The 14241-nt window shown below is 43.0% G+C and overlaps 1 protein-coding gene across 2 annotated transcripts; it reads right to left on the reverse strand.

Moving 5' to 3' along the window:
* Nucleotides 1-815: 815 nt before the first annotated feature.
* Nucleotides 816-12962, reverse strand: rorca (RAR-related orphan receptor C a). 2 transcript variants are annotated; one of them, XM_056414318.1, is made up of 11 exons: nucleotides 12659-12962; nucleotides 12465-12593; nucleotides 6931-7016; nucleotides 6684-6825; nucleotides 6134-6565; nucleotides 5900-6021; nucleotides 4974-5106; nucleotides 3728-3835; nucleotides 3529-3639; nucleotides 2455-2567; nucleotides 816-1865 (listed from the first exon to the last, which is right to left on the reverse strand). In XM_056414318.1, exons 1-11 carry the CDS (start codon nucleotides 12663-12665, stop codon nucleotides 1704-1706), a joined length of 1545 nt encoding a protein of 514 aa, XP_056270293.1. In that variant the 5' UTR covers nucleotides 12666-12962; the 3' UTR covers nucleotides 816-1703. The 2 variants fall into 2 exon arrangements, with proteins under 2 accessions (XP_056270293.1, XP_056270294.1); XM_056414319.1 differs by lacking the exon at nucleotides 12465-12593 and having other exon boundaries at nucleotides 12659-12959.
* Between the last annotated feature and the right edge of the window lie 1279 nt (nucleotides 12963-14241).

Below are 14241 nucleotides of genomic sequence, written 5' to 3' on the forward strand. Positions count from 1 at the left end.
TTAAAGTATAGTTTAGTCTGGCCTTCAAATTGCATCACTAATTGTTATATTTTAGAAGAAGCTCTTGAGAATGTATGCAGAACTAACTCAGGGGGATAGCTGATGGCTCAGTCAACCCTTTGCTGCGGCATGTAGTGTCCGAAGAGGGTGAGGTAGTACGGGAGTTTGTGTGTGTGTGTGTGTGGGGTGGGGGCAACCTAATTCTCCAATCAGAACACAGTGGTTTCCTGCGACAGCACATTCGACCCTGAAGCAGTGAGAGTACCTGAAAGAATATCATCACCCACAAGTCCCCTCTTCTTCACCCCTCGTCCCTCGGTGTGATTGGACCGTGTGATCGACTGTCACATTTCCACACCAAACTCTCAGTTCATTCTCTTCCTCCACTCGGAAAGCCTTTTGAATCTGCCGGTTGAGTCGGCGCTGGAGGTTTTCTGGGGGCGATGGCGGTCCTCTGCGGAGGGGAAGGGGCCGAGTGGTGACAGTTCCAGATGCTCCTCCGTGAGAACTCGTAACCCCCGAAGTGGTCGGCTGCCCAGCACCTCGATCATACCGCTTATCTACAGCGGGTTGCTGTGTCCAGCATTTCTGACCGGTTTAACGTGAGCTTCACAGACGGCAGTGTGAGTGCAAACCCGTAAAAAAACCTTGTGCCAAGAGTTTTTTTAATCTAACAAGTGCCATAATTAGCCATTCGATTTTATCTTCAGCGACACCAATCTATCCACATTTTCAGGATCTGTATGAGAGACGCCTCAGCTCAAGCATATCACCCCTCTACCTCACTCGGGAGGAAATCAGGACTGCTCTTAACGTACGTGATTATATAGTTATTATTTATTTTATATATAAAAGGAGCATCTGAAAATACTTTAAAAATACCTCTGTGATTATTTCACTCTCCAGGTGGCAATTTCAAAGGGAAATGGTATTTAGGGCTGAGGTCACTGATTGCATAAAAGAAAAGAAAAAAGAGCTCTCTCTCTAAAAATACCTATAAGATCAGTTTAAGTGCTGTCTTGTGCTCTGTATGCAAGAGTGTCGGAGTGTTTGCCCTAAAAAACCCGTCTCTTTGTGAGTTTGATCGTAGTCCCTTTAAACAGTTTGTTCATACATTACAAAACTGAAAAATATGGGCGCTGCCGAAAATATCGAATGGAATTCACAAGCCGCTACGAGACGAGAGAACTGAAACCGGCGTCGATGCTGCGAACCTCCGGCGAGTAGGTGAGGACTTTAAGTATGGACATTCTATTTCCAGCCAAGAGCTGTGCTGAGTCGGCAACGGGAGAAAGGGGATACATTCAACAATAGCTTGCAGGAACTTTGAGAACGGCGAAAGTCAAATTCAGCTTTATGAGATAAGTTTAAGGTCATCTCATAAGAGTTTTTTTTTGAGAACACAAATGATGTGGGCTACTCTTTAATAAGTCCCTAAAAAAAATAAAAAAGAGGTAACATGTACTGAGTTGCCAGCAGCTGTTCCTGCCGTGTTACGGTGAAGCTGAATGGGCTGTAGGGCGGTGGGAGCTCCTCCTCAGCGTCGGGAGCTCATCGGTGAGAGGAGTGTGTCCTAAAGTGTAGCGTGCAGGATTGTCATTGAGCTGCTGGTTGGTTTTGCCTCAGCCGGATGCCACATTTGTATCTCCCCTCCCCTCCACCTCAATGTCTCCATTTAAATCCCTCTATTTAGCTCGGCGGTCCTAGCCTTCTGTGGAGTCTGGGAACGTGATTTCACTGCCAAAAACCTCCCGATACAGAGGCGGGAAGGTGTACGCGGTCTCAGGGTGAGCCAGACGGAAAAACTCCAGTTTGTCGATGTGAAGGTTGCAAATGGACTTCATGATGGGAAGCTTAGACACCATCTAGACAGCAAATACAGAAGAGCAGAATAAGTCAAAAGAAGAAATAAATGGTAACTCTCTCTGTGCACATACACATCATACACAATCCTCTCTGAAAAGCAACACTACACTCAGGTGTGGACAATCATTATTTAAATTATTTATTTGATTTGCATTATTTATTTGTGTTGAATTATTTGTCAGGCTTTTCCCCCCACTTTTTTTCTTTTCTTGGAGTGAGCACCATTTAAAAAATGTTGCATTTTTTTTGCACAATTCAAACAATAAAACAAAATAAAAATCACAACAGAGATAAATGAATATAACAGTGCAGGAAGAGACAAAAACCCAACTAGGCATATTTGAAGCCTCCTACAAAATTACAAACATAAAATGAAAAATGCATTATCAGTTTGATGTTTGTTGGTCTTTGTGTGTTGCACGCTGCACCTCAATATCATGTGTACCAAGATATACAATGGAAAAATTGATAAAGAAAGTGAAAATACATCGATAAAAAAAATTTAAAAGAAGAAATAAATACCAACACAAAAGGTAAACAAACGCAGTGTGTCCCCAAACTGGCCCCGCGATGCATCAGTGTTTGTACCTTAGCTTGCTTCTCTTCTGATGCTCCCTCTTTCTGTAGGCAGCGCTGCAGAGCCACATAGACCTTCTCCTGCAACTTCTGTATCTTCTGAACATCTGTCAGCCAGAGTCGGTCTGAGAGAAATTAGAGTGACAAGATGGTTTTCATAAGTGTTGACGATGGAGAAGAATACAAAATGCGCTGAGCACGACATGTACTTTACGGCGGTTGGCATCGCAACATATTGAACATACGTTTGCATACATGAAACTTGTCTGAGATAAAAATCACACAAACTCGTGTTTTTTTTGCAGTGCAAAAACATGGGTGTGATCAAATAGTTAATATCCTGTTGGCAACCGCCCAAAAGCGTTATCCTGGGGGCAAAATTGCTGATGTGTAATGAGTTATACAAATAAATGCAAATACAATGCATTCAAATGTATGACAGCAGTATCAGCAAAGATGTTTGGCTAGAATACACAGTATGAGTTGGAGAAAAGTTTATTAATGATGAGGAGAGGCTTTATATTGCTTCTTCTTTGCTTCTTGATACGCATACGAATGGATAATGCAATTTGAATAATGCAGTGAAGGCTACGACAAAAATAGATAAAACTACATTATCTTTTTATAGAGCAGTCTAAAGAAGCCAAAAGTCAAGATTGGTTTCAATTGGAGTTAAATTCCCTTTCTCACAAAGGTTTTTAATTTACAATTAATAACACACACCATTATCTTGTCATTTCTTAAACGTGAGTAAAAGAGTCGAATAGAGATGCTCAGGGTTTCATTTTATTATTATTAAAGAGGTCCTCCCCTGTTATTGTTTTTACCTGTAAGAAAGCTGTGGAATGTCGTAAAAGCCAGTAGCTGATTAACATCTAACTGCTTATAATTAGCTCTAGTTTTGTAGTGCACTGACGTCATCCATTTAGTCCGCCGCTAAACTTGTTCAGCAACTTTAAGCTTTTAATGGGCCAAATGTGTGACATGATGAAAAGTGGACTCTACATAGTTGATTTCACCCATTCAGGAGTATCATAAACACTACAATCAGCATTAATGTATGCAGTTCAGGAAATATGATCTCACCTGGTGAGAGCAGCACAGCAGCACTGAAGAGAGCCATCTCTTCCTCGGACATCTGTACCCGGCTCAGGCTTTTGGTCAAGTCGAACACTGCATTCACCAAGTCGTCACAGCCTGGACGGAAGGACAAGGAGGAATTAGTCATCGAAACAGAAACTACTGGCGGTGACGATGTTGAGAGAGAGAGAGAGAGTCCACTCACCAAGCGCTTTGAAAAGATGAGCAGTTGTAAACTTTCCGTCAAAGAGCATCGTATTGTTGATGGGGTTATAGGCCCGACACATACGGATCAGAAGAACATCCATGCAGCCTGTGGACACAAAAGAAAACAAAAAGAATCCAAAGAAAATAAGTTTAGTGGCACGTACATATGTAGGTAGTTGAAATAGAGGAAAAGAAGCCTTAAAAACCCATGTAAATGATATACTTTAACCACGTTCAGCGGTTATGCTGAAAATAACGAGGTGACTGTAATACAAATACATCCCGATGATAAAATGAAAAGGAGAAGCAAAATAAAAACACTATTTTGATCTCTCTATGTTGTCTACTAACGTTTTCTGTTTTTCCCGCATAATGCAGTATTCAAGATTAAAAAATAAGATTACCTTCAACTAAAAGGAAACTCTTCTGACAATAACAGCGAGTGCTTATTTAGATACCAGCACTGTGAGGATAAGCAAATAACTGACGTGTCGTAAGAAGAAGGATTCTTATCTGAAGAAATTGTGGTTCGACTGCCCCGTAACGATGACATCGAATTAAAAATGATTTACTGACAAGATTATCTAATTTGTATTAATTGTGAGCGCTTTAAATGACAGGGTAATTGTCAAGGATGTGATTAACATCATAAAAGCTGTAAATATTATTCCTGTCGTTAAGTCACTGGTCCTGTTTGATCAAGCGACGTATGATTACATGCTGCTGTGGATTCAACACATTTAAAGTGACTGTTTGACTTCAGGACGATCATAATTTCTCACCCGTCAGGTGTAACTTGTGTTTGGCGGCTCATGTACGGGCGTGGACCCATCTTGTGTCTTTTAAACGGCGACACCATTTCTGACAGACGCATATAACTCGTCTAATTATCGTCTTCTTCCTCATCAAACTACGATACTTTGGTGGCCAATCAAAGCCACCCATCAATGCGTAGGAATGATCGATGATGTTTGGGCTGTCGCTGAAAACAAAACCTCTATTTATAAATATCCAACGTGAATTACGGGTTGGGGCACTTCATGGCGTGATCACGACACGAGCAGCCAGTCTTCAGTTGAACCTTTTCAAGCCACGGTGACAACAGCTGTTTTTGTCACGGCTAAAAGTTTGCAGAGTAACACTCAAACATCTGTCGTGGCAAAAAGAGCTCCAGATGGTTTGCCTGGCAGTATGGAACCGACTTTAACCGACGAGCTGAGCGTTCGCTGGCGTCGTGCACTGACCCGCTTTGAGGAGGATGATCTGATCGTTCTGACAGAGGTCCATGAAGCCAGAGATGCGCTTGGCAAACTCGACCACGTACTGGATCGCGTTGGTGATTTGAATGGCACATTGTTGCCACATCGCCTCAGCTGACTGAAAGGAGAAGATTAGACAAAGGGAGGTTTTTATGAGAATTGCAATACAAGTCGCACTCCATTGTTGTCTGTTAACACTCAGCGGGACTCTGGTTGAGTGATTTCCCCCAAAAGACGTCCCGACCTGCTGATCGTTTGATAACATGTGCTCCATCTTTCTTATAGCCATGTCCTACAACCATGACGAGTGAGACAAAAAGCCCAGAGGGAGATGTTTGGATGTACAAACCCCTCTGTGAAAAGGGAAGACTTCTATCAGGGTTCTTACACATGTTGACCAATGGATTTCCATGACTTTTCCATGACTTTTAACCAAATTTCCATGACCAAACTGAAATCTCGGTATAAACATGAACAATTTAGAAAATCTTGCGTATCGAGAGCGTACGCCGGCTTACATTTTGAGCGTCTTTCTTTAAAAAATATATTAATTATTTTAAAAACGGCGTAAATGAACATGTGATTATAACACATTTCCATGACTTTTTCAAAACTTTTATGATTTAAGTTTTTTTCCTTGACTTTTCCAGGCCTGGAAATGACCATTTTAAAATTCCATGACTTTTCCAGGTTTTCCATGACCGTACGAACCCTGTCTATTTGTTTTTAGTACATTTCCTTGTAGAAGTTTGACAGTTGATTTTCTGTGCATGATAAGCTATGAAATAATGTTTTAACCTTCATATGATGAATTAATCATCCATCTAGATGGTGGAGATTTCCAATAAACCCCCTTCTTGGAGTGTGGATGAATGCAATATGCTTGCATTACAATAATGAGTCATATATACCTTGGTCTGGTATGAGCGTGTCTCTTCTTGGCTATACAAGGTCCACGCCATTCTCTTCAGCTCCTCTGTGCTGTACTGGCTCGTCTCAATATGGGACTTCAGCACACTCTGAGTTATACGCTCTGGACGGAGGGAAGGTTTTTCTCAATGAGATTTCATGTTGTTTGAAAGATGGATTTAAATGTAGACACACAGCAGCCTATGTATAGCCTATGTATAGGTATTTACACTGACCTATCTCAAGCAGGGAGCAGCCCTCGGGCAGCGGGTCGAGGATAGCATGTGAGAAGAGTCCAGAGTCGTGCAACAGCTGGTACTCGTGCTTGATGCTGTGGTTGCCGTCTACAAAGTCCAAGTTGGTCTGTTCTGGTGAGCTCTGAGAGGAGGAGGTGCTGCCCGCGCTGCCGCCCAGCATGTCCAGGTTACAGTCGTCTCCGCCTGCGTCCTCGGGGGTGAGCGGCAGGTCGAAAAGCAGGCCTTCCGGCAGCATGCCGATGTCGTCCAGGTCGCCGAGCGTGGCGGTGGAGCTTCTCGTGTGGTCGGCCAGGTCGACTTCCTCGCGCTCGCGGACACCGAGCTCCGCGCACTCCTGGGCCTGCTGGTGCTTCTGGACCTCTGCGTACAGGCTGTCGCGCTGCTTTTTGGACATTCGACCAAACTTGACCGCTGCGACAGGAGAATGTAAGGACCAGAAGGTTGAGCATTCAGGAAGGTCGCGAGGAGCAGAAAGTGGGAGGTGGAAACTCAAGAGTTAATTAAATATAGATCTCGTGGCTGAACTCACCATCGCGGCTCATGCCCAGAGCGAGACACTTCTGCAGCCTGCAGTGCTGGCAACGGTTACGGTTGGTCCGGTCAATTAAACAGTTCCTCTGTCGCGAGCAGGAATACAGAGCATTGTTCTGCTGGCTGCGTCGGAAGAAACCCTTCAGACAAATACAAACACACAGAAAGTGAGCATGTTAATGTTGCCGAGATCGTAGAAAAAATGATCTGATTAAACACCTTTAAAGACATGGATGAGTGCTCACCTTGCAGCCTTCACAGGTGATGACACCATAGTGAATCCCTGAAGATTTGTCCCCACAGATTTTACACGGAATCACCTCTATTTGAGCTGGAGAGAGAGAAGAATGAGAGGGAACAACAAATAAATCAGTGAAAGAGTCAAAAACATTGAACAGATACGGACCTCAAATCGTAGAAGTAAGTTACTTAAACACATATAGAAAACCAGGTCCACTGTTAAATGACAATAAAAACATCTTTCAGTATTAACTGGAACATTCGACTTTCTTTTTTTTAGGCGTATCATGTTGACAACCACCACCTTGCACATGTCACACTATAATAATAATAATTCCCTGACAGTCAAGTGTCGTCTGTGCACTACGAGCTTTGAAATGTAGCAAATAACGACGACAGACGACACTCATTGCACGGGATTGGGAGGGAACACGCGAGTTTACATTGCACACCTCGAGTTCATTGTCTAGGCCTGAGCCTTCTTACTCAGGAACAGCCGGATCTTTTCATTATGTTGTTTATCTCAGTAGCCGGGCCTCCTCGAGCCCAGAATAGCAGGTCAATTGCATTAGCTGAGGCCCGGGGTTATAAAGTTTCACGGCCCTCTCCGAGTCCTCTTGACAACATGTGAGTAGCTACGCTGTGAGAAAATACATACTGCTACCCTGAAGTTCACGGCCGGAGATTGTAACCCACAAAACAACTGCAAGTGTGGGATTCGGCACCTGGCAGCAGGGTGTGCCAAACAATCCTCAAACCACTTCTGTTGGGTCACAAGGGGTATTAGGAAACCTGTAAATGTCTTTAACCGGCCATCGCAGCGAGAAAATAGCTGTTTTTTCTAAAGGCTCTTTGATAAACCACTCACAAGTAACCAATCACATGAGTCCCTCAAAGACTTTCTGTGTCGTGCAGGAGACACATGTGAGTATTTCCTCCTGGACAACACAACTGAGGGATACAAATAAATAAAAAGCAACGGGAGAAAAAAAAAAACTGTTTCTATTGCTCCCCCCTCCAGAGCCTCGCCCCCCCGCCCTTCGGCCTGTTATGTAACCGCATCTGGCTGCATTCCACGAACACACTTATTCAAAAGGTGGTTGCCTTGGCAACAGGGCGACGATCCTCCTCGCTCTCCTGCCACGCCACCGGCAGTCGGGTCGGCGGCTTTGTCTGCGACTCGCCACCTCACCCGCCCGTCGGCCGAGCATCACCGCGAGCGAGAGCTGCTCCACTGACACGGTTTCTCCTTCAGCAAAGGGGGCGGGGCTTGTGGTGGCAGCCTCACAAGGAACACCATTTGGTTTCTTGCCGGTTTAAAAAGGTAGAAGAAAATCGGACTCAGGCTTTTAAGCCAAGGGAAGGCGGAGTCCTTCTTTCGGTTTGACGGAAAAACCATCTACGGTTTGATCAGGACCAAACTCTCCCGTTTACAATTTGTGCAACATCTGGAAATATTTCCTGAAACATCTCGTACAGTAAGCTGCAGCAAGGGCACCTCACATGGAGCGTGAGCAGCTCGTAGCTTGTTGCAGCATGTCAAGTATTTGAGTGAAATTTCAGCTGTGTTTGAGCTTGACCACAAATCTATTTTTACTCTGGTGCAGTCGGCTGCCCGGAGATTCCTTCTGCCGCTCTGGTCTATCGGCTATCACAGCTCAGCAGAAGTGTACACTGTTGAGAGTAAATAACAGTGTGTGATTATTAAATGGGGGGGGGTCTCTGACAACTAAAACAGTGCATTCAGCTGCCACCATACATTATTTGGTATGTGGAGATGAAGCATGAGAAAAAGTTTCTTTATTCTCAGAGTTTGTTTGGAGATTGTCCTCGGTTCTGTCTGTTTAAATGCTATTAACATGTTATTATAAACAACATATTTAAACACAATAATGTCTATATTTTAGAAAGAATGGAACATTTTGAATCTAACTGAGCTCCAAATTGCAGTTTCAATAGAGCTCGGACAACATCCAGTCGGTAAATAAGCAGACACTAGTTTAAAACGCCTTATATGAGCTTTGATGTGCAGTTCCTGCCATGCCAGTTTAGAAAATCATCCCTCTTATCATAATTTGCATATTATATCCGAGAAAATCATTGCAGAAAAGCATGTCTTAACATGGCCGGTAACACGTAGGGATAAAACTCGATCTGGATGTAAAAGTCCTTTTCTGTGTCTGTCAGTCATCACTGCTGTAAAACCTCTGGAGCAGACGGGAGACTTTGCTCGCTCAACCCAGCTCATCAAACAGGGTCCAAGGTCCTATTTACCTTGCACTTAAAATGTACACATCATGCTGTATACTTGACCTACATTCTCAGGGGCCTCCATGGGAAGAACAGCAGACATGGTGTATTGTGCAACATATTGTAAAGTTAGGTTACCAACCAGAGAGGGTTTGCACACTCCAAGTTGCCCGTTATTTTATTAAATATGCAATAATGTTTGACACTCTCTCCTTCTGCATCCTAAAGAATGCAGATAGTTTAACCCTCCTGTTACCTTCACATTTACCAACATATTTTACCCTCGGGGTCAATTTGACCCCAGCAATTAAAACCTCCAGAAAATATTAGAATTAATATTGTTTCCCAAGTTTAAGTGTGAGGTACTTTATGTTTGTTTGTTGACTACCTAAATAGCCCTTTAAATATATAAAAAAGTTGATATTTCTTATATGTTTGACACAGTGAAAAACAGCCTGGGGTCAAATTGACCCCAAAGAACACCGACGTTAAACATTGAATGGGGTCAAATTGACCCGAAAGGTAACAGGAGGGTTAAAATGACCGGACACTAACCCCAAACTGTAAAAAGACACTGCGGGTTTAGGTATTTACTGAGACAATAGTCGTGTTCATGAGGCCACTGCACAGGTCTGCATCGTGCCTCGCCGCTCTTCTTTAGTGGAGCCCTTGCTGATGTTGTTTCTATCGCTACAGAGCGTCACTGAAACTGCGTATTATAAGAGGCCGCAATTATTTACTCTCATCGTCCTGTGATGCAGTCGGGATAATATGCATAATTTGTTTCCTGACCTTCTCGAGGGAGAGAATGTTAATTGTATTTCCATCTGCCCACCACCTGACAATGAGGTCAGCAGTGCAGCTGTCGGCCCAGCCAGGTGAGGAGGACACTTTCACTTGCTATTTTCCCCTCTTATTTTTTTTTTGCTGGATGCTTTATGGTTGATGTAATGCATTTCCCCACTAGAAACAATACAAACAAGGTGACTTCATATGACACTCTGACACACTTCAACCGTATCCCACTTTTTTTCTAAAAATCTCAAAACACAGAACATGTTGAACAACAGAGCTAAGAAACCAGTCGAGAAATCAGTCCTCCCACACTGGGAGGCCTCACCAGTGATCAGAGAAGATAAAGTGAACACACTTGGAGGTGCTGTTTATGCAGTTTCAAACCCGAGCCCAAAACCCAAGTGGGCCTCCGCAACACAAGCAAAAACAGACTGAGGAATTCAGTTCGCAGCATGTCTTTTTTTGCATGCGGCTCCAAATCACAGGAACGCATTCAGGACGACGCTGCAGCGACCTCTAGAATCTCTATTAAATGTCACTCATGGATGCTTTGAACATAAATAGGACGTAGGTCTATCAAAATATGGTAATATACCGAATAGAAACCATATTATGTGCACGTGTGATCATTGTTTACATCGCTGTGCTGCAAAATAAATTGGGATGACATTTTGCCCGAATGCTTAATGCGTTGAGCGTTAACACTTTCGATTAGGGGAAAGGAATCTCAGCGTGGAGTTGTCGTCGAGAAAGGGCACCTCGACACATACTGCAGCTCGCTGCGAACGTCCCCGAGGGCGCAACAGATCGCGGCTTTGAGGCAGGGGGATCGGCACAGCAGCGGACTTGGCGAGCAATGAGAGCGCTTTCCTCTTTACTGCCGCCCTATACCTTTGATCCCGCGCTAGCTGGGCTCCAGCAGTCTCATAGCTCTGCACAACATTCAACCACTGGGGCATAACATCTTTCAGTGCTTTTCTGAAGTGTGTCTGTTTGATTCTTGATGCATCACACCAACCTTACCTAACGTGTTTGTGCAAGCAGGTTATCGCAGCAGCTCTGAGATAAACAAGTGGAACAGCATTGTTCGCAATCTATCAGGGGAATCAGGAAAATGTCTTCGATACACCGCTTTTACGCGTGTAGTACATTCAGTTGAAGCCTGGGGATGGCAGTGTGGATGATGTGGTGATTTTAGATAATCAGATTGAAAAGCTGGCAGCGCTCGACTGGAGTGACACACACTCGTAGTTGATGTAAGCAACTGGCAGAGGAAACGGAGCTTGACTGAATCCTGCTGTGCTTCTTACATGTGGACTTGCTGAGCTCATATCCTGCTTGTTGCAGCGGTGCATGACTCCACAAACCTGTAACCTCTTCATTCTCAGCAGATTGTTTTTCTAATGTCATGTATAACAAATGTATCAAATAGGGTTTATTTTGTAAGAAAAACAAATAAAAGACGGCAAGATGCAATCAAATCAGGCTTCTCCTGCGCAGCTCATATCTACAATATTCTGATTTAAATGATCAGTGTCATTAGTCATGACGACAGGCCGTGCCCCTCCACCCCAAGGCACTCACGCGCGTGCACACAGACAGTAATCCTAAATGACAGAACTAGGTCAATGGAGCACTTCTCTCTCTCTCTCTGTGTATACATATACATATAAATGTATATATATATAAATATATATACAGAGAGAGAGGGGGGTAGAGAAATGTATATATATAATATATATATATATAGAGAGAGAGGGGGGGGGGGTAGAGAAATGTATACATAGTAGATATATACATAGTAGAGAGGGAGATATATATATATATATATATATATATATATATATAGTTCTCTCTCTCATACGCCATACTGCTGACGCTGAAAACCAACACACGCTGGCTTATGATTTATAACTATTGCTATAAACCATATAATTCAATAAACAATCAGTGCTTAGAGGTTCATTAAAACATCACACATAATAAAGACCACAACAAGAAGGTCGACAGTAATACATTGTAAAACTAAAGGTTTGATCATAAAAAAAAGTCGGACTAAAGTGCAGTAAAACACAACAAGTCTAACAGGGAGGACCAGCTAAGGAAAGGGGGACTATTCCTTCACCGTAAACAAACCCTGCCAACAGCTTTTCGCTCGGCTTGACAGCCCCTGTATCACTCCGCTCCCTCCTCCCTCCCTCCTTTATCCTCTCTCTTACATAACTGGAGTCACCGGTGAAATTAAGTAATTCAAAACTGCAACGCATTCCTCTCATCAAAGGCAAAACTGAGTAAATGCACAAAATCGATACAGTTTAAACAAATAAACTTAACACACTTTGCGCATGTGTTGTTGTGCTGTAATACAAACAAAATAAACCCGACATCCCCCCAAAAACATGCCTATTAAGCGTAAACCGTTTGGATTATAATTCCAAAAGGTCCTATCGGCGACAGTTTGACGCACAACCGAGAAACAGTTGTTTGCATTTGCCTGTTTGATGTGATCGGTGCTGCCGACCAGCGCGAGCCCGCAGCCTACGCACTTTGGACCGCCTCGCAGCCAGCCTCCAACACGCTACATGCACCTCAAAAGTTAATAGACAAACACGGTATACCGGCTCTGAAAAAAAGAAGAAGAAGAAATTGAATACACACTAACTAATTTAGACATTTCCACAAACTCACCTCTCATGTCGCCGGTGAAGTGTAGCCAACTCTTCAAGTCATGCAACTCCAGGTGGAAACGAAGCCAAGGAGCACGGAGAGCGACGCGCACTTATTTGCTCCGAACCGGGAGCAGCTGAAAACTGTCACAACAGCAAATCCTCATGCGGATTTTCTACTTCTTTTTTTGTCTTTGCACGCGCCCGAGCTTAAAATAACTGAGTTGATAGCGGAGTGCTGTCGCTGCTCCTCTGTGCGAGTTCTCGGAGGTTCTGTTGTGATGCGGCTCTTCCTCCGTCGTCTCTGTCCTGCTCTGCGGCTCGCTGCGCGTAACCTGCCGCTTTCGGCGCGTGGACTACACATGATCCTCACCCAGCGGTCCGCCCGCCTCGCGCGCGCCGCCCCCCCCCCCCCCCCCTGCGCCCGCTTCAAGGACGTTTCTCGCGTGCGTGGGAAAGTGTGGCAGTGTGTCACTTTAGACCAGCGTGGGAACTGTGTAATAACAAGAGCGCAGTTTAATTCATCTTCTGGAATTAAAAGGATCTATGAAACTTTGTTTTAAATTATGGATAAATAAGAAGCCTCCTTGGCGACCTCAATGTGGGCTTTATACATTATTAATGAGACGTTCAAGGGACGTGCGGTGTTATTGCATGTGTTCATACACTATAACAAACCTTTAATCGAGCTTTCTCCTTTATTTTTATGGTATTTTTAGATCATTATAATACCAGTGTAAGTAGACAATTAAAACTTTGGAATGAAAAACAGATCAAAACATGATGTTTGTTAAAGAAATCTGTTTATATATAATATATCTATCTATCTATCTTTATATATATATATATATATATATATATATGAAAACTAATTATTGTATACTGAAACTAATGTCAACCAGTGGTCACAGAGAGGGTAGAAACATGAATTTGGCAGAATCAAAAGATTTATGGTAGCCTGTATGTTTTTTGCAAATGTTCAGCGCAGTGGAAAGTCTATGACCCCTTTATTGTACAATTAAACTGTAACATTTGTATTTGAACATCATGTGTTGCTACATGGACACAATAAACCATATGAGGGAAATTAGGAAGACAACAAATGCACATATATGAGCATATATGTGCATTTGTTGTCTTCCTGATTTCCCTCATATGGTTATAAAGTTTCCATAGCTTGCTTAAAAACACATATTGCTGTCATTTTCAACAGAAAATATGAAGCATGAATGTGTTTGGTTGTTAGAGAATACCTGCTGCTCACACTACATAACAAATACATACGAACCTCCAACACAGCAAAATACCAAAGCGATACCCTATTTCTCTTTAAGATTTAATATAGGATATATTGGCTTACTCTTATGAATTAATTCATAACATTTATAAGAGAAGCTTTTCTGTCCTCAGTTTCCCTTTAGCTGCTGCAACATTGTAGAAGTCTGCTGCTTTATCAGCGGATTAACAAACACTAATCTTGGTAGAAGAATGAAGCGTGACCGTTGCTGTGCTGTGGATTCTATTGTTTTCCATTTCCTGAAATGTTGCAATCCAGATCCCATTTTTACTTAAAACAGCAAGAGTGTATCAAGATGAATTAAATGC

The sequence above is a fragment of the Pseudoliparis swirei genome, chromosome 5 (assembly GCF_029220125.1).
Source record: "Pseudoliparis swirei isolate HS2019 ecotype Mariana Trench chromosome 5, NWPU_hadal_v1, whole genome shotgun sequence".
In the NCBI taxonomy this organism is placed as follows: domain Eukaryota; kingdom Metazoa; phylum Chordata; class Actinopteri; order Perciformes; family Liparidae; genus Pseudoliparis; species Pseudoliparis swirei.